The sequence below is a fragment of the Polypterus senegalus genome, chromosome 5, assembly GCF_016835505.1.
Source record: "Polypterus senegalus isolate Bchr_013 chromosome 5, ASM1683550v1, whole genome shotgun sequence".
In the NCBI taxonomy this organism is placed as follows: domain Eukaryota; kingdom Metazoa; phylum Chordata; class Cladistia; order Polypteriformes; family Polypteridae; genus Polypterus; species Polypterus senegalus.
Window position 1 is genome coordinate 189,417,104 of NC_053158.1, and position 20,052 is coordinate 189,437,155.

Genomic DNA, 20,052 nt, shown 5'->3' on the forward strand with positions numbered 1-20,052 from the left:
CCTTTCACTTTCTGTACACCGTATTGAGTTGCTGATTTAATTTTAAATGGACACATTTACCTTTTTTGCCCTTCCGTTTACAGTCAACAAACCAAAATGGCAAAGTGAAGACATGTTCTCAGAATGATTTGTAAATCTAAAGGTTTGTGCGCCTGCTGCCAGTGATATCGGCCAATACTTCTTAGTTTCCACAGCACACACTTCTTAACTTTCAAAAATGGTGCCCCTCAGATGATGGCTTGTAGAAGGAAATTTTTTTATATTAGCATACAGAATAGCAAATTAACATAAAGAGCCATTAAAAGTAATTAAAAGCTTCTAAAACATTAGATTAAGCATAAATTAGAATGTTAAGTAAATAAGATAGGTCAAGCAAATAGTTAACTAAAAATCAGTCATCAGTCAAATTTCAAGTCTGGGAAAGTACAGAAATTGACGTATCGAAACCAGCTTAGAACAGGATAAGAGATTGAGAACACCTGTGTTCAAGGCTAGGAGGCTAGGAAGCGATAACACAGAGAAGATGGCTCTGGAAGGCACGTAGAGAAACCAGCTGGGTTGATGAATCAGCAGAAAGGCAACAAAAGGCTTTTGCTGTAAGCAAGGTCACACTGTAATGCATGAAGAGAAAATCTTAGCAAAAGTATTAGAAGAATATATTAGAAATTAGCTTTAGTATAGAAATTAAGACAAATCAAGTATGCCAAGTAATGATTAAATGAAAGCATATATAATATTTCTTTTTAATTAAAGTTTAGCTTTAGGCCAATATTATAGTATAGTTTGAAAGGCTAGAGGAGGAAGTGACACCATGAAAGACCAAATATGGAATAGAAGACATCTGTCCAGATGAAGAACCAATCAGTAATAAGAAAAACAGAAACTGAAATGAACAATAGACAGTATAGCCAGGTGCAGAATGAGCTAATTGAACAAGGTTAAAATGATAAGAAATTGTTGTAAAAACTTTGATTATGGCAATGTTCAGGGCTCAATCTCATTCGGCTGAATTGGGTTGAGGCCATGTTGTTGATTTATTGCAATAAAGCTTTAAAACTCTGTCTGTCTATCTTGAGTTCTAATAGCCTTCATTTTCAGGTAAAAATCCTTCTGGTGACAAATTTTTCACCACAACAGGCTCTCTAAGTAGCCACCTGTGTCACCTAATGGATCGACTGGCTCTGTTCAACATAACCAACATAACATTAAAACTGAATACACAAACAAAGATGTCAACAAAAAGAAGCCCTGAAGTCATTAAAGGAAAGTATATAACATTTCTCGATACTGTATATTTCAATGCAACTTACCGTCTTCATCTGAGTCATCATCAATGCCACAGTCCAGTCTGCCATCACAGACCTGGAGTAGGGGGATGCACCTTCCATTAGCACAGTGAAATTCTCCCCGAGTACAGAGGTGAGCTGGCGGGCACTGAATCTCGTCGGAGCTGTCAGAACAATCGGGCTCCCCATCACAGAGGAACTGCTCAGAAATACACTGCCCACTGTCACAGCGGAACTGTTGTGGCCCACAGCTCGCCATACAGGCCTCATCAGAGCCGTCCCCGCAGTCATCTTCATTGTCGCAAACCCACGAGGATGGGATACATAGCCCCGAGCCACACTGAAACTCGGAATGTAAGCACAGGGGCTCAAGTCCACAAGGTTGGCCGGAGCATTCCCAAGATCCTCCTGAGCAGGTGCTGTTGGTGAAAGGCAAGGTAGACACAGTAATAACACATTTAAAACAAAAATAAAGACATTTTACTTTAGCTAGTTATTAAAGTCTTGGCTATATGGTGTACAAGGGGATAATTAAATTAAATTGAAATGTCATAACATCGGTAAAGAGGAAGCATGGTGGCGCAGTGGGTAGCGCTGCTGCCTCACAGAAAGGAGACCTGGGTTCGCTTCCTGGGTCCACCCTGCGTGGAGTTTGCATGTTCTCCCCGTGTCTGCATGGGTTTCCTCCCACAGTCCAAAGACATTCAGGTTAGGTGTGTGGCGATTCTAAATTGTCCCTAGTGTGTGTGTGTGTGCGCCCTGCGGTGGGCTGGCACCCTGCCCAGGGTTTGTTTCCTGCCTTGCACCCTGTGTTGGCAAGGATTGGCTCCAGCAGACCTCCGTGACCCTGTAGTTAGGATATAGCGGGTTGGATGATGGATGGATGGATAACATCGGTGACACTGGACTGGTGTGACGCAATGGGGGCAGAAACAAAAGAGGACACCGACTTCTGAACCGAAGTGTCCCGTTCCCTGAATTTTAGACAAAAGCATTTTTGCACATTTTCGTTTAGTTCACTATATAGCAACCATACCAATTCTGGTGTCGAGGACGGCCAGAGACCTTGCTCGCCTGGGACATCTCCATGCTGGGAGCACCGGGTTAGCAAGTGTAGCCAGAGCTTTACCTCCCCCGGAACATTAGATGGCACCTCCCTTGGGTTGCAGCGGTGCCCCTTTGGTACAGCCCGGTGGGGATCTGCAGGTACCACCAGGGGATGGATGCTACAATTACTGCTGAGCCCTGGAGAGCTGCTCTTCCATCACACCCGGGAGTGCTGCTGGAAACACATCATCAGACACCTGGAGCACTTCCGGGTGCCCTATAGAAGGGGACACTACTCCGAAAGCCAGAGTCGGGAGGAAGAGGATGAAGTTTGCTGGAGGGAGAGTGGAGGAGAAAGTAAGACAGAGAGAAAGAGAGAGAAAACGAAGAAGAAACGAAAGGAAAGTAAAAGTGTGTTGGTGTTTGTTGGAACTGTATAAATAAAATCACGTGTGCTTTGGTACTTGTGTCCTTAGCGTCTGTCTGTGATCCGGGCTGGAATGTTCACACTGGATTAACAGACTGACAAACTCATTTTGTTTCTCCAAGAGCTGTGCTGTCCGTCTCTCCTTTTCCCTTTCTCAACCCACCCATCTGTTCCCCTATGGGCAGCTTACACAAGCACAAACACAAAATGCAGCTATGCGTTCACATAATTAAATTACTGATATATCACTGCTGACGAAGATGGTGCTACTCCAGTTAATGCAGTTTATTTATTACATTACTTCTGGGCTTTACATCATGCATATTGCAAAAGGTCAAACATGCTCCTTTTTTTAGTAAATACAGTTGTCACAGAGGTGGCATGGTGGCGCAGTGGTAACTCTGCTGCCTCGCAGTAAGGAGACCAGGATTTGCGTCCTATCCTCCCTGCAAGAAGTTTGCATGTTCTCCCTGTGTCTGTGTGGTTTTCCTCTAAGTGCTCCAGTTTCCTTCAACTGTCCAAAGACAAGGTTAGGTCAACAGGCGATCCTAAATGGGCCCTATGTAGTTGGCATGTGTGTGTGTGTGTGTGTTCGCCTTGCAATGGAGCTCTGTGCAGGGTTTGCTGAGACAGGTTTCAGCACTCCCAGCAGCCCCCCCAAGCGCGACCCCGTTCGGGACAGAAAATGATTGACTGACTGTTGTCACGCACGTGTGCATGGGAGGCAGCTTAAGGGCGCTGGTGATGGCAATTACCTGCCAAACCAGGAGTTGGCGCTGTGTGCTAATGCCATCCCTCTTTCTCAATCTGCACAATGGAAGAGTAACACCCACTGCACTGCTGAAATCATTTACACTGCCTGCCCACCATAACCTAGCCCTTACAAATCAGGAATCTGCCATTTCAGTTCAGTTCTGTGTTGGTCTATAGACTTTACTAATAACTCTATAAAACGATTTTTATTTCTTTGTTGCACATTATACGGGGGTCACGATCATGCCCCAAATCGTTCTGCATGTTCTCTCTCCTCTTCTCACTATATATATATGTGTAAGTACCTTTATTATACTTAATATTACTAACACATTATATCATATATGCTGCTCTTTTCAACACTAAAGTAGAGATTATAATTGAATGATTGAGTCCATTTGTTTTCTAAATAATATAATAAAAACGTTTCTAACATTAGATTGTAATCTACGTTAATTTCATGTGCAGAAAATCAAAGTAATTTACAGACAGCCCCTTTTCGATTTACCAGTTCTGACAGTTCTGGATGATGGTGGCTCCTGAGGGGAAAACAGTCTGTTCCCAGTCGCATGGACAATTGATTGGTTTGATACAGTTTCCATCTGTGTAGAAAAAAAAAGAATATAATGTATTTACCCATCCAGACATCACTGATACACAATGTACTACTGTAATGACACATTTTTCCACAGTTTGTTACAATAACGGCATGTTGAATGTTATCATGCTGCCTGCAAGTTGACTGAGTAGTGCAAAAGAGAGAGCGATGGTGCTGGAAATGGCAGAATGTTTCATATCCCTGCAGGACAGCAGAAGATACAGCACATTATTTGGTCTGGATGCCAAAGACACATCTGGAATATTAAGTAGCCCTGTACATTGCCGGGCCAGTTAAATATAATGGTAGAGGATTCCTGCTGGAATTTAGATGGCTGTAGGACCCTTAACCTGCAATTACTCCGTCCTGGCTATGATGTTAACCTGCAACCAGCCCTGCAAGGAGTTCCTCCAACTTGCAGGGAAAACTCCAGCCACTGTTAAAAAACCTCACCCTGTACCATTCCATTCAAACTGGTGTGATGCTGAGGTATCACACGTTGCACAACTGCGTTCAGGTCCTAATTTGGGATCCTGAGGTGGTGCATCGTGTGGTGGGCGAGGCAACGCACTGTATCAGTACATGCTCCCAACCTGCATTGCAGACCCCTTCATGTTTGCCTGGGAGTTGGACTTCCAACAGACCGTCCTGTCAGCACAGATAACCTTAAAGGGAACTCCAATAAGAATAATGGCAACCTGAGTGTTGTTTATCTGCATCGTGTAGTCTGAAACCTGGCGATGTTCCTAGCAAAATAATTACTTTATGTTTTAAAAGCTTAGTTTATGTTTTAAAACCTAATTGTGACCTGGAGTTGTATTTGTCAATATATATTACTAGGGGGGTTTGCCCCCTGCTCACTTCACTTGCCAACCCCCCGGCCTTGTGTTATGCGCCAGCAACTTCACACCTCTGCCGCTCGCGTATATGGATTTCACTTACACCGAACAACAAATCTCTTAATTCTCGCCGATATTCATTGGTTAGAAACACAACTTTTCCCTGATGGCAACACGAATTAGACGATCTACAAGTCTCCAACTTAAAATTTAAATCTGAACAATATATTCGATCTCATTTCACAGTTCCATTATTTCACCGAGTAATAATTTACGTTTGTTTGCACTAATGCGATCTTTACTGTCATTTTTTTGAGACTTTCAAATTTTAGTACTTCCATTATCTCTAACCTGCTCTGCATGTGTATCGCATGAACGTTTTTGAATTCTTTATGAGAAAATGAGGGCAACCATTAAGAAGGATATCAGAGGGGCTAAAAGACAGGTGGAGAGGAATATAGCAGATAAGGCGAAAGAAGACCCTAAGAGATTCTTTCAGTATTTTAGTAGTAAAAGAACAGTTAAGGAGGAGGTCAAGTTTATCAGGAATAGTAAAGGGGAATTAAAAGATACAGACAGTGAAAAAGCACATGCCCTAAACTTACATTTTTCTGAGGTGTTTACAAGTGAGCAAGTGGACAACCTGCCAGAGGTAAACGCGACTACTAAGGAGGTACTGAGGGATTTGGAAATTGTAGAGGGAGAAGTGCTGCTCAGATTAAATAAGATGAAATCAAACAAATCACCAGGACCAGATAATATTTATCCTCGTGTTCTTAAGGAGGCCAGTGAGTACAGATATAAACCCTTGACACATATTTTTAGGAAGTCACTGTGCACTGGAGAGATTCCAAAGGACTGGAAAATGGCAAATATCATCCCATTATATAAAAAGGGTGACAGGGCAGATCCAAGCAACTACAGGCCAGTAAGCTTAAAAAGCATCACAGGAAAATTAATGGAAGGAATTATTAAGGATAAGATTGAGCAACACATGACAAGGACAGGAGTTATTCTGAACAGTCAGCATGGGTTTAGAAGAGGGAGGTCGTGTTTTACTAACATGTTGGAATTCTATGAGGAGGCAACAAAAGGATACGATCAAAGTGGAGCAGATGATATTATTTATCTGGACTTTCAGAAAGCATTTGATAAGGTGCCACATGAGAGGTTGGGCATCAAACTAAAAAGTGGGAGTTCAGGGTGATGTTTTTAGATGGGTGCAGAATTGGCTCAGACACAGGAAGCAGAGGGTGATGGTGCGAGGAACCTCATCAGAATTGGCCGATGTTAAGAGTGGTGACCAGCAGGGGTCAGTGCTAGGGCCGCTGCTATTTTTAATATATATAAATGATTTAGATAGGAATATAAGTAACAAGCTGGTTAAGTTTGCAGATGATACCAAGATAGGTGGATTAGCAGATAATTTGGAATCCGTTATATCATTACAGAAGGACTTGGATAGCATACAGGCTTGGGCAGATTTGTGGCAGATGAAATTTAATGTCAGTAAATGTGAAGTATTGCACATAGGAAGTAAAAATATTAGGTTTGAATACACAATGGGTTGTCGGAAAATCAAGAGTACACCTTATGAGAAGGATTTAGGAGTCATAGTGGACTCAAAGCTATCAACTTCCTGACAGTGTTCAGAAGCCATTAAGAAGGCTAACAGAATGTCAGGTTATATAGCGCCTTGATCTGTGGAGTACAAGGAGGTTATGTTCAACCTTTATAATGCACTGGTGAGGCCTCATCTGGAGTCCTGTGTGCCGTTTTGGTCTCCAGGCTACAAAAAGGACATAGGAGCGCTAGAAAAGGTCCAGAGAAGAGCGACTGGGCTGATTCCAGGACTACAGGGGTTGAATTATGAGGAAAGATTAAAAGAGCTGAGCCTTTACAGTTTAATTATCAAGCGGGGTCATTTTTGCTAAATCGCTTGTAATTCGACCTCTCCAAATTAGAATCATTGCTGTTATTGAAGTATCTGGAGTATAAACACATGTTTGGTCTCTTTGTAAAGGTAACATTCTCTAGTTTCACCCTTAGTAGTCAGAATCACGGTAGGTGTGGCTGATCAAAAGTTATGCACATTAGAACTCACAAAAAAAACGAATTTTTTTGTTCTCGCCTAAGTTTTTTTTATGAAAATAAAGGAAAATAAAGCTGCAGTAGGTAGGTGGGGACAGAAACACAATATGTACCAACAGAATAACTTGTTGACTACTCAAATTTCAAATTTGAAAAGAATACCTGTAAAAATGACATTTTTTACACCAGTTTTTATGTGGGCATGTCCAGGTGCTTTTTAGAGGGACCATTATCCACATTTTGGAACATATTGAAAAAGTGTAATAACTTTTGAATGCTTCAACCCACAGATATCAATGAGGGCTCTACTGAAAGCTTACACCTAAAGGAATCTATATCTACATACAGTGTCAATCTATTAGTTATGGAAAATCATATTCCATACTAAAAACAATAAAAAATACACATTTCTATGTAAAAATAGTCAATACAAGTTATGGGCCAAAAATATATTTATATTTTTATTTTTACTTTTTTTATAAAATGCACACAAACTATATATATTTCTTTTACAAACTGTTATAACACAGCTCAGCGTTTTTCCATGTGCCACTTGATGGCAGCAATCAATAGCAAGCAGAAAGCACAAGGGCGTGGCACACGTCGCTCTCTGCCATTAGACGTCTCCTGGGCCGGTTGAATACTTTCGCAACGCGCATATGCATCTATTATTTAATCGAGCGTTTATTTACGTTTAAACTTCTACTTTTATTCATATTTAAAATGCGAAAAAACTTGGCGAAATCACAATAAACAACCACGCACCAACTCTGCAGACTGGCACAAATGCCACCTTCACGCAGCTCCAATCGGTTTGTTTACAAGTTAGTATGGCAAGTTACATATCAAAATGCTCGGCTGCTCATTGGCTGTAAGTTTTGAGTGTCAGTCACAGTGTCCAATCAAACTGGTAGATTCTACCAGGGTTTGGAGCAATACATCACCCTGCAAGCTTTCTGTGACACTGGTTGGCTATACGAGGTGCCAGTCAACTCCAGACCCGTCGTAATTGGCCATCTTAGGTGTCTTTCGGAAGCTAACACTTCCATGTTTCATGCGGTAGCATGGTTATCGCCGACAGAAACAAATTACGTCTAATATGAGCAATATAAATGAAAAAAAATTACGTAGGTGGTCTCAAGTTATGAAACGCTTTTCTGGAATTTTTGTCCCTTTGAGAATATATCGTGTGTTTTGGACCTAAATCGTTTTACTGGATTATATTCGCTGGAGCCTTACGGACACAATGGGATCAATACTGCTCGGAAATATTGATGTTTGACTTGCAGGGGGTCTTCAAAGGTAGGGACAGTCAACTCTTAAAAGTATGTACTTCTCTGTAAAAAAGGCTTTACTGTCAGTGCTGTGGTTGTTGTGTGTCAAAATGGTTTATATCATCGGAAAGACGAGACTTTGAAGTTTCATTTGATGGGTAGTATGTCGAGATGCATGGCAGATGGGCATGCACACATTACTGTAACGTTTTTAAAACGCTGTTATGTCCCGGGACCGGCACGTGTGCGCGTTAAGCAAAAGAAGATTAAGAGGTGACATGATTGAAGTGTTTAAAATTATAAAGGGAATTAGTACAGTGGATCGAGACTTGTATTTTAAAATGAGCTCATCAAGAACACGGGGACACAGTTGGAAACTTGTTAAGGGTAAATTTCGCACAAACATTAGGAAGTTTTTCTTTACACAAAGAACGATAGACACTTGGAATAAGAGACCAAGTAGTGTGGTAGACAGTAAGACGTTAGGGACTTTGAAATTAGGGACTTTGAAAACTCGACTTGATGTTTTCTTGGAGGAAACAAGTGGATAGGACTGGCAAGCTTTGTTGGGCTGAATGGCCTGTTCTCATCTAGATTGTTCTAATGTTCTAATGTACTCTTTGTCTTTTATTTCCGGCCCCGGGCGTGGCTAAATCTCTTGGCACAAAGTCTTGTCTCGCATATCGTGAAAGTGTCTCTCTAAAAAAAATCACGTCTCATCTGAGATTAAAAAGTCTCATCTCGTCCCAGGATATTTTTTATATAATAGAGAGATATGTATATTATATATATATATATTTATTTTTATGCATTATATGTGTAAGTTCGTTTCTGTTACCTCATTTTTCTTAATTTATATTGTTAGCTTTATATGTGGTAATAGGGTGATGTACCGTGTTAGCCTTTATGGATGCAATGAGAAGTGAAGCAAAATGAAACCTTTTATTGGCCAACTGTTCAGATTACAATATGCAAGCCTTCAAGGCAGCACAGGCCCCTGCAGACCATCCTCTCCAGTACTCACAATGTAGAGATGTAAATCTTTACAATTTCTTTGCATTATCCTTGTCGTTGTTTCAATTTTTGCTTTTATCTCCCTGGATAATCTTTTGTGCATCCTTATGGCCAACCTATATAAGTCACTTTGATTTTGTTGTAGTTACTTACTTTGGACTCAACTTCTTGACTACAACTTGTTTGAAGAAAGGGCCTGAGCTGCTTCAAAAACTTGCGTATTGTAATCTGTTCAGTTGGTCAATAAAAGGTGTGATTTTACTTCACTTCTCATTTCATTTGATATGTATTTGAATGTTTATATGTATATGTTGTGACCACAAGGGGGCACCAACAAGCCTTAACACCAGATACAGGGTGAGGCAGAAAGGACGTACGTCTTTGAAATGGCTAGAACTCACCACTAGGTGGAGTGACAGATGTGCGGACGTGGCATTAGGTTCACAAAGTCTTAGCATTTTTTTATTTTCTTTTTATTTGAAGCCATCGAGCCGTGGATGATAGACAACTGCGTTTTTGCATACGACTGTTTTGTCAAGAACAACCAATCTATTACTGCAGTTCAGCGTGAGTTTCGTTACCATTTCAATATCCACAGAAATAAAACTGTTCCCGCTCGTAACACTATCCTACGTTGGGTTAAAGCACTTCATACACCAGGTACACTAATGAACAAAAGACCACCGGGGGCTACACGAACAACACGTACCCCTGAAAATGTGGAAAGCGTAGGACTAGCACAGTCCAAGTCGATCTGCTCGGAAGCATCATTCTTCTGAACTTGGCCTCAGTAATCGTTCAGTAAGGCGTATTTTGCATTTAGACCTGCATTTCCATCCCTACAAATTGTCAAATACTATTTCAATATGAACTCAAATCTTTCAATAAGTTTCTTTGTAAGAAAAAATTAACAATTTTGTGATTTAGTAAAAAACGTCCGTCCTTTCTGCCTCACCCTGTACAACTCCACCACTGACAGTTACAAGTTCAATTAAACAGTATTTTAATAACAACAGTACCATTTCAGGCTTTAATCCATCAATCATCAAATAGGAGACCAATATCTTCTGTCTCCTTCCCCTCCTCCTCCTCGAGCATTGACTCACTCCCTTCCAACTCTGGCTCCCTGATCCAGTGAAATGGCTCCCTTTTATCTTGAACCTGGGAGTGCTTCCAGGATTGAGACATTAACCTGCGGAAGCACTTCTGAGTCCACATGGAAGCCATATGGAACCCGCAAGCACCCTCTGACAGTACCCAAGGACCCCTACACGGTCACCCCTTCCAGAATCCAACTCCCAAACAGACCTGCAGGTGTCTAAATTGGGAGCCAGCCAGAGGAACACATTTTGTGCCAAGGGATGAATTGTCAATAAAAAAAGCCATTTCCCTCAGAACGTAGATTACCCGTCCCTAATACCAACTGGGGTCTGCTTGGCCGGGCTGTGTCTTGATTTCCCATAGTCTTTCTATTACATCATCCTGTCCAGGTAAGGGATTTTCCATTCCCTCAGCTGGAATACCTGATTATCTTCTATGTTACTTACAATGCATAATTAAAATTTTTACACCTTTTTTTACATTATTTTTGTACTAGCCATGTGCGCCCAACTACGTTGCACGTGTTAAAGTTGTCTGTGAAGGGCTCCTGTTTAAACGCGGCTGCCAGTCGTGAACTGGGCCCTTCGTCGCACAGCATTATGATTTTTTATAAGGGAAACAAAATTACAAAAGAAAACCCTTGGACATTGATTCGATAGGAACGGCCTACTTGGATTTACTGTCCGAATCGTAATTATGTGGTGGTGTAGGAGCATTTCTGCTTCTGTCCATTCACAGTCCGTCTCGTTTTCATGACACTGTCGTTTCCTCTCATGATGTCTTCTCAACCTTTCTCCAATCTCGCAGGTTGCTTTGTGGCAATCCAAAGAGTAAGGCAATATACACGGAGCAATGGTTATAAAAGGGGTACACATAGATATCCAGGCTCTTTAAAGCATAAATAGGGATCACTTCACTGACATGTGAGCAAGCCACGGTACAACTTTGAGACGTGCAGCACTCGCTGGCTAAAATGTAACAATAATAATTTCCGGAACGTGCTGTTACGTTGTCATTCATCTTACCCACTGTCTTTCTTTCATTCATATGTTACGTAAGGCACGTACCTTTTATCTTCGCCAATCTCATTCTCTAACCAGCATAACACTGTCCACCACCCCTTTTGTTATTTTGGCACATTGTTGACATCCGTCAGTAACAACGTACTAAACTGGAAGGTGGTCTATGCATGCGTGGAACGAACAAACAAAGATCAAGATCTAAATGAAGATCTCTTTAGTTAATTTAAAGCACAACAATTTGTTTAGTTTGAATGTCTGTGTTTTAAGGTGTGACTGGAGTACTACAGCCTTCAGTAGTATAAGCCTGGAGGAGATTCTTAATGCAATGCCTATGTTTTAGCTGTCTCTCTACTGCCATCTAGTGCTGCTTCTTCTAATTCATTTGCGGACAAACAAAGATCAAGATCCAAATGAAGATTATATATAGGGATTTGTTTTCCATGGATAATTTTTTGTGAAACCCTAAGGCCAACTTATAGAGGTTGCTTTGACTTTAATTTAGTTCCTCACTTTGGAGTCTACTTTTGTGTTTTTGAGCAACTTGTTACAACATTTGTTATCTATACTAATAAAAGGCAAAGCCCTCACTCACTCACTCACTCACTCACTGACTCATCACTAATTCTCCAACTTCCCGTGTGGGTGGAAGGCTGAAATTTGGCAGGTTCATTCCTTACAGCTTCCTTACAAAAGTTGGGCAGGTTTTATATCGAAATTCTACGCGTAATGGTCATAACTGGAAGCAGTTTTTCTCCATTTACTGTAATGGAGATGAGCTTCAACGCCGTGGGGCGGAGTTTCGTGTGACATCATCACGCCTCCCACGTAATCACGCAGTACATAGAAAACCAGGAAGACCTCCAAAAAGCGCTGAAGAAAACATGCATTATATAATTGAGAAGGCAGCTAAACAATAAGAAGCGGCGAGTGACATATACAACCATATTGATGAGTTCTGCTACTTCGGAAACAAAGCACGATGTAAACCTACACTTTAAATTAAGTTCATAGACAGGCTGCCGCTGGCGTTTGTAATTTAGTGCCTGCCCATATAAGGCCGTCCGTCAGCGGCAATCCAATAGCAAACTCCACTAAATATTCACGGGTGAAGGACTGTGTTTATGGAGAGGAAGATGAGATGGTCAGGGTGGTGTTTGACACAAACTCAGCGAAACTGCGAGAGAAAGTTTTAAGTGCCAGGACTAAGGTAACATTAAATACAGCCATGGACATAGCACGAGATGGCACCAGCACAGCTGGGAACCTTCGATGCATGTACACCGAGCGGCTCACGTGAACTGGCGCAGTGCACAGATAAAAGCAACAGTTCCAAAGAGCTGAACAAAACCAATTACACAATTGAAAAGGCAGCAAAAATATGAAGCGCCTCATACATACAAGCATATTCATAAATCCAAAAAAAAGCACACGTTGGAAAAAGTCAATGTCCGCTAAAGGAAGACAGTGTAAAAAACCGTGCATGCAGTGTGTCAGGTCTCAGATAAAGAAGAAGACGAGCTGTTTATTGATGCAGTAAGAAACGAATCGATGAATGAAACCTGTCATCTTTACAACGATTGACAAACACGGAATGTAACTTGAACACAACACATCCTACAAATACGAACCTGATTGAAAGAAATAATGATAATCAAATCCTTGATGACAGCAACACTCAGTAACACTCACAAAACAAATACTGTATATTGACAGTCATGTTACGTTATTTTTAAAATGTTCCCTTTTCTTTTCTAGCTTTTTAACACACTACTTCTCTGCGATACGCGGGTATATATATATATATATATATATACCCGATCTACATACTCGAATAATGGATACTTTATTCGCCATCAATGATTGTTTTGGTAAAGCCATACTCAGTGTATTCATTAGATGAGCGGTAAAAAGTAAGAGCGAGGGAGGATGACTTATTGAGGCATGCAGGCTGTAGTCGCCAACTCTATCTGAATTGCGCGATCACATTTGAAAAAATATATCTTTTCAAGTTCTATTTAGTCCATATGTGTCAAACTCAAGGGCAGGGCCACATCCGCCCGGCGTAATTATATCCGGCCCGAGATCATTTTATATACTGTATTATTGTTATTAAAGCCGGGTATATGAAGCGCTGGTAACACAATAAACTACAGATCCCATAATGCAGCGCTTCAGCTGCCTTGCCAACACTTACCGCGTTAATCAAGTCTACCTTATGATGCTGCAAGTTATTGCGAAGCTAGCTCACACGATGCTGAAGAGAAAAGTTGATTCTGAAAATAGAGCCTTTAAAACCGATGGGAGGCTGAGTATATGTTTACTGAACCCGTGTGTCTCATTTGTGGAGCTAATGTGGCTGTAATTACAGAATTTAATCTAAGACGGCACTATGAGACAAAACATCAGGGTAACCTGAATGCAATGCAGAAGATACAGAAAGCAGAAGAATTAAATAAGAATCTGACACTTCAGCGGACGTTTTACCCGTGCACAATCACAAAGTGATTTCAAGTGAAGCTGCTTTTATGGGAGACACAAATGCACCAGTGCAATTGCCCCACTTTCCCTGTTGCCAAGTAATGTTAAACCAAGTCGTCACTACGGTGTTCCCAAATCGCACTTTGCTGATAAACTGGCGCACTGAGTTTGCACGGCGCTTTGGTGACTTTGAAGAACAAAAAAAGTCCGTCTACATGCGGCTCGAACCTTGTGCATGTTTGGTAGCACATATCTGTGTGAGAAGCTCTTCTCAGTGATAAAGACTAACAAAACAGCACACAGGAGTCGCCTCACTGATGAGCACCTGCAATCCATCCTGAGAATCTCCACAACACAGAACCTCACACCAAACAGAAACGAACCTGTGCCAAAAAGATGCCAGGCGTCCAGCTCTAAAATGACATATGAGCAAAGACAACTGAATGATTTGATTTGTTATTGCTGAAAGGAACACATTTTATTTATATTTCCAGGTTTTGTTATGCAGCATGTTCATATTTGAATTTGTATAATTTTGACAGGATATATTTTTATGGAGAGCAAAATCTTTTGGGATATTTAAAATCTAAGTTTATTTTTATATAAAATTACATAAGAGTAAAGAAATTTGAATGTTTGTTCTTTTAATGTTTACTTTATTTCTAACTTGTATAATTTAGACAGGATATATTTTTATGGAGAGCAAAATATTATAAGTTGTTTAAGGTTTGAGTTGATTTATTCAGAATAATATTCCTGTCTGTTTTACCATTCCTACCAAAGATATTTCTGTCGACTAAATAAAAATTCCTTCTATTTAAAATTTAAATAGAACTTGAACAAATCGATAGTTCATAATATCCACGCAGACTTGCACGTAAGAGCGGGTGTCATCCGTTTTAACAAACAGCGTATTGCACTGATCTGAAATAGCTGTGTGTGTATATATGTAGATATGTATGTATATGTATATATATGTTTATATATGTGTGTGTGTATGTATATATATATATATATATGTATTTGTGTATACATGTATGTGTATGTATGTATGTGTGTATGCATATGTATGTAGATATATATGTAGGTATGTATATATGTGTATATGTATAGATATGTATATATATATGTTTGTGTGTGTGTGTGTGTAAATATATATATATATATATATATATATATATATATATATATATATGACAACAACACTCATCACTCACAACAGTGACAAAACAATTACATTGACAATCATGTTACGTTATTTTCAAAATGTTTCCTTTTCTTTTTCATTGCTTCTTTAACACACTACTTCTCCGCTGCGAAGCGCGGGTATTTTGCTAGTTTTTTTATAATTGACTGATTACAGATGCTTTTCATTACATTTCTTTTTTCTAATCAGTTGTTCATAAGTGCTGACCTGGACTGAAGATGTAGTGTGGGGGTGGAAGAAACTCCTGATCCCAACAGACAGGCCCTCTGTGGAGGAGGCCAACAGAAGCTGATGGGGGATCAACTCCCATTTCACTGAGAGACTGGAGGGTAATCTCCACCTTTCAGGGGAGTCACACTCCTCAGCCTCCCTGGAAAAGCTTATGCCAGGCTACTGGTAAGGAGGAACCTCAGATCCATTAGGAGCAATGTGGATTCTGTCCAGACCATGGAATGGTGGACTAGCTATTTACTCTCATGAGGAGTATGGAGGGGGCATTGGAGTACACTGAATTGGTGTACATGTGTTTCATGGACTAAGAGAAGGTGTATGACTGTGTTCCTCAACGGGTTCTGTGGGGAGTGTTGGAAGAGTATGCAGTTCTCAGGCTCTTAATAAGGGACACTCAGTCCCTGTATATTCACAATGAGAGCTGTGTCCGCATACTCACAAAAAACATCAGCAACCATTCCCAGTGGGTGTGGGACACCATCAGGGCTATGCTTTGTCTGCTATCCTGTTTGTGAGTTTCATGGACAAGATATGAAGGTGCAGCCACAGAGGGAATGGGGTCCAGTCGGGTGCCATAGAACTGCACCACTGCATTTTTGCAGTTGACATGGTCCTACTGGCTTCTTTGGGATTTGAACTCCACCATGCATCAGGAAGTAGTGTGGAGAGGTAGGGATAAGGATTAGCACCTTCAAATCTGAGGCCATAGTCCATAGTAGGAAAAAGGTAGACCGCCTTCTGCTAGTGGGAGATGAGCTACTGCCGCAAGTGGAGGAGTTTAAGGACCTTGAGGTCTTTTTCACGAGTGAGGAGAAAAGGGATGGTGAGATCGACAGACAGATGGAGGCGGTGGGTGCAGTTATGTGGCTTCTATACCGATCTGAAACCCACAGTATGAGCTGGCAAGTGTGGCTGAGGAATGGGACCTACAGACATCACTGGAAAGAATGCTGCCCCTGTGACCCAGTCCCAGATAAGTGGCAGAACATGAAAGAATGAATAAATGAATTATTAATTGTTTTCGCTTCCTTAATTTTTTATGTTGCTGTCATTTGGAATGACTCGACCATACTATGATCAAGTGGCAGAAATTGTCATCTTTCAATGGGAAGACAGACAGACAGACAGACAGACAGACAGACAGACAGACAGATAGATAGATAGATAGATAGATAGATAGATAGATAGATAGATAGATAGAAAGATTATTAACTCACAATAATATAAATACTAGAGGGTACCCAAAATATGACTGGAATCTGCACCTGGTGCTCAATCTCGACTTAGTTGCAAATTCCGCCCGTAGGTGTAGCATACTTACATTATTCTGTGGCAGTCTGCCCAGTGGCATTGCTCTGTATTGTTCGTACGCCATTCCATGTCGGTTTTTCTTGGTGCTTATTAAACGTGTTGTGCAATTTTTCTGATGAATGATCATAAAGAAGTCTGTGTTACATTTTGTTTTCTCAGAGAAAACAGCTGCTGAAACTGTAGTGATGCCTGAAATGGCTTTTAAAGAGGAAGCTTTAAGTAAAACACAGGTCTACGAGTGGTTTTCATGTTTCAAATAAGGGGAAATGTCACTTGAAGATCAAGCCGACCTTCCTCAATTAGGAATGAAGAAAATTTTGAAAAAGTCCGCAATGCAATTTATGAAGATCGTCATTGGACTATTGAAGAGACTTCTGCATTGACTTGTGTGTCTTGGCGTTCTTGCCACCTTTCCTACTCACCTGATCTTTCCTCCAAGCGACTTTTTCTTATTCCCGCATATGAAAAAAGAACTCAAAGGAAAGCGTCAAAGAAAAATCCCTGCACGCCTTGGACAACCTTCTTCTTCAGCAATTCCAAAAATGTTTCCACCAGTGGGAAAACCGTTGGGACGAGTGCATTCATTCACATGGAGAACGCTTTGAAGGAGACTAAAGTTTCAGTTAGTAAGAATTATAAAATATTGTAACGACCCGGCAGCCAGCGCTGGCGGAGTGACGCCGTATGGGTAATTTATGTAAATAGTTTGTGGGGAATTTATGGGTAATTTATGTAAAGCTTATTGTTGTGTCGAAATTAATTTAGTAACCTAATTGTCTTTCTTGTTGTAAGTGTTGTATGTGTTTGTGCTCAATCAGTGGGGTGGGTTGGGTTATTGCCGTCCGGGGTTGTTGTTATTGTAAATAGACACCATCAATGAGAAAGATGGCTCTGTAAATGACCTTGACAATGGCTATACAATGAGTTTTTAAGCTTTGTTTTACTGGCTATCTGTTAATAAAAAGATACAACAGGACAGAGCTGTATCATTGCTAAGATTCTATCTAAGCAATTATTGCCGAGACACTTGGAGTCGTGGGGTGTATGGGACACGAGTGCTTGTTATCTAAAGAGCTGGGTGCAGCTGCGTGCATAACACTGGCAATCCACTAGCCGACAGCTTGGGAGAGGTGCACGGCAGAGTTCGGCCCTAAAATCTTTAAAGACTCCACCACGGGTCGCTACAATATATATTTTTTTCAATTCTGGTTATTTTTGGGTACCCCCTCATAGATAGATAGATAGATAGATAGATAGATAGATAGATAGATAGATAGATAGATAGATAGATAGATAGATAGATAGATAGATAGATAGATAGATAGATAGATAGATAGATATAATTTCCTGCTTATTCTTTTTCTTCTTTTTTATCTGTGGAAGTACACATCAACAGAAAAGGTAAAGATGACAGATTAAAATGTTCAAATGGATAAAGTATTTAATTCTAAATCTAAAGGTTGATTTATTAAAATTGACCAGTCACATCATATGTGATTTTCAGCATGTCTCTTGAACTGTCAGCTCTCTTACTGTAAATTTTACTTTATTTGTCCATTGCTTTAGATGGCAGTGTCAGCCAAACAACTGCATTAATCAACAGTAAAACAGCCTTGGATCAAAAGTTATGTAGCGGCAGCTCATCCGTGAAGTGACCTTCTTCACAAACTGAATAGCAGCAAGTGCTTCTCACACTCCCTCTGTCGTGATCAAATGCCAGAAAATATCTGCACTCTTGAAACAGAGTAGGGGATTGAATGGGTAATGAAAATAGAACATTATCAATCTTCAGTTTGTCTCTCTGCTAATCATTACATAAAAGTCATCTTTGTATATGTCAGATATATTACAGATATCTCACCATGGAGGACCATGCCCTCTGGACAGAAGCAGCCTTCAACGCATGACAGCGAGCTACAGTGTGGATCAGCACTCTGATGCAATGTCCTACAGGTATGGGGGCAGACTGGGCCACAGGCTTCATATACCTGTCCATTATCACATTGCATTGCTGTAAAGAAAAAGAGAAACAACCATGCAGTTAAGGTAGCATGAGAGGTTCCTGAACTAGCTGAACTAGTTCTTCTAGCTCAGCCCAGACAGACAGTTAGAAAACAATTTGAAATCAACAGAGAAGCGGCACATTACTGCAAAAAAGAGAAAGTGAAGGGGAAATGTCAGTAGCACTTTACATTAGGACAGGGATGTCAAACTCCTGTCCTGGTGGGCTGCAGTGGCTGCAGGTTTTCATTCTAACCCTTTTCTTAATCAGTGAAATGCTTTTGCTGCTAATTAACTTCTCTTATTAATTTTAATTTACTTGTTTTATAAGATTTGTTCCCCAGAATTTCTTCATCATTTCTCTGAATTGCTTCATTTTTTTTCCTTAAGCAGAAATGAAATGTGAAGTGTGGGAGCCAACAGAAGACCAACTAAGTCAGGGCCTCAAACTCCAACCAGTTTAATTAGGAGCTGATTCTTGTTGTTAATTAAACCCGTTCTTTAATTCCATGGCTTGTTGTTCTCATTGTGCAATAGAATACATTTTCAAAATTGCTGAATTTTTCTTTACTTTTCTAAGAAAACCATTAAAATGTTTTGGGGATCTAAGTAAATCAACATTCCTGAGACCTCCACCCTTTTTATTTCCACATATTGTGTGATGGTCGCAGTTTGCTGGTCCTGTTTTAGCTCATTTTGTATCTCATTATTGTTTGGCTGCTAATGAAGGCAAAAGAAACAATTACTGGGTCTGAGCCTTCAAAGAGCAAGTCAATGAAAGTGAATTCTAAAGGACTTAATTAGCAGCAAAATCAGGTCACTAATTAAGAAAAGGGTTAGAATGAAAACCTGCAGCCAGTGCAGCCCTCCAGGACTGGAGTCTGAGATCTCTGTATTAGGAGCTACCTGGGTTCATCTTTGAGTCGGTTATGGCTGTGTGAGCAGACCTTAATGGGTCTAATAGAGACACACAAGGCACCAGTGAAAGAAGAAACTTATAGTACATCCATTAGTCACTTACTGCTACATAACAAATGCTTAACAGAGAAGTTTTTTGTGTCACATAACAATAAGTGACTAGCAGATGTACTAAAGCATACCTTTATAACCTTTGTTATAAAGTGTTACCAAAATATCTTAGTTGATTGATATGATCAGTTTGTACCATATACAGTAATTTTTATGACATATGCAGAGGACAGGAAGATATAGAAAAAGATGATGCGCTGTGGCAACCCCTAACAGGAACAGCCAAAAGAAGAAGAATAGGAAGACAGTAATTTCTGTGAGAAATACGGAATGCAATGTCTTCAACAACAGGTATTACACACAGGTGGAGGAATGAACTAATAGAAAAGAAGACCAGGCCAAA

At 40.4% G+C, this 20,052-nt stretch overlaps 1 protein-coding gene across 1 annotated transcript in view; it reads right to left on the reverse strand.

Annotated features, from left to right (window-relative positions):
* The window catches only part of scospondin (subcommissural organ spondin), a 417,078-nt gene that overhangs the window by 302,511 nt on the left and 94,515 nt on the right, over window positions 1-20,052 (reverse strand). Inside the window, exons 25-27 of the mRNA XM_039754138.1 lie at window positions 18,541-18,690; window positions 4,022-4,115; window positions 1,311-1,705 (exon numbers count right to left, since the gene is read on the reverse strand). Coding sequence (XP_039610072.1) covers window positions 1,311-1,705; window positions 4,022-4,115; window positions 18,541-18,690 — 639 coding nt within the window. The remainder of the gene's footprint in view (window positions 1-1,310; window positions 1,706-4,021; window positions 4,116-18,540; window positions 18,691-20,052) is intronic.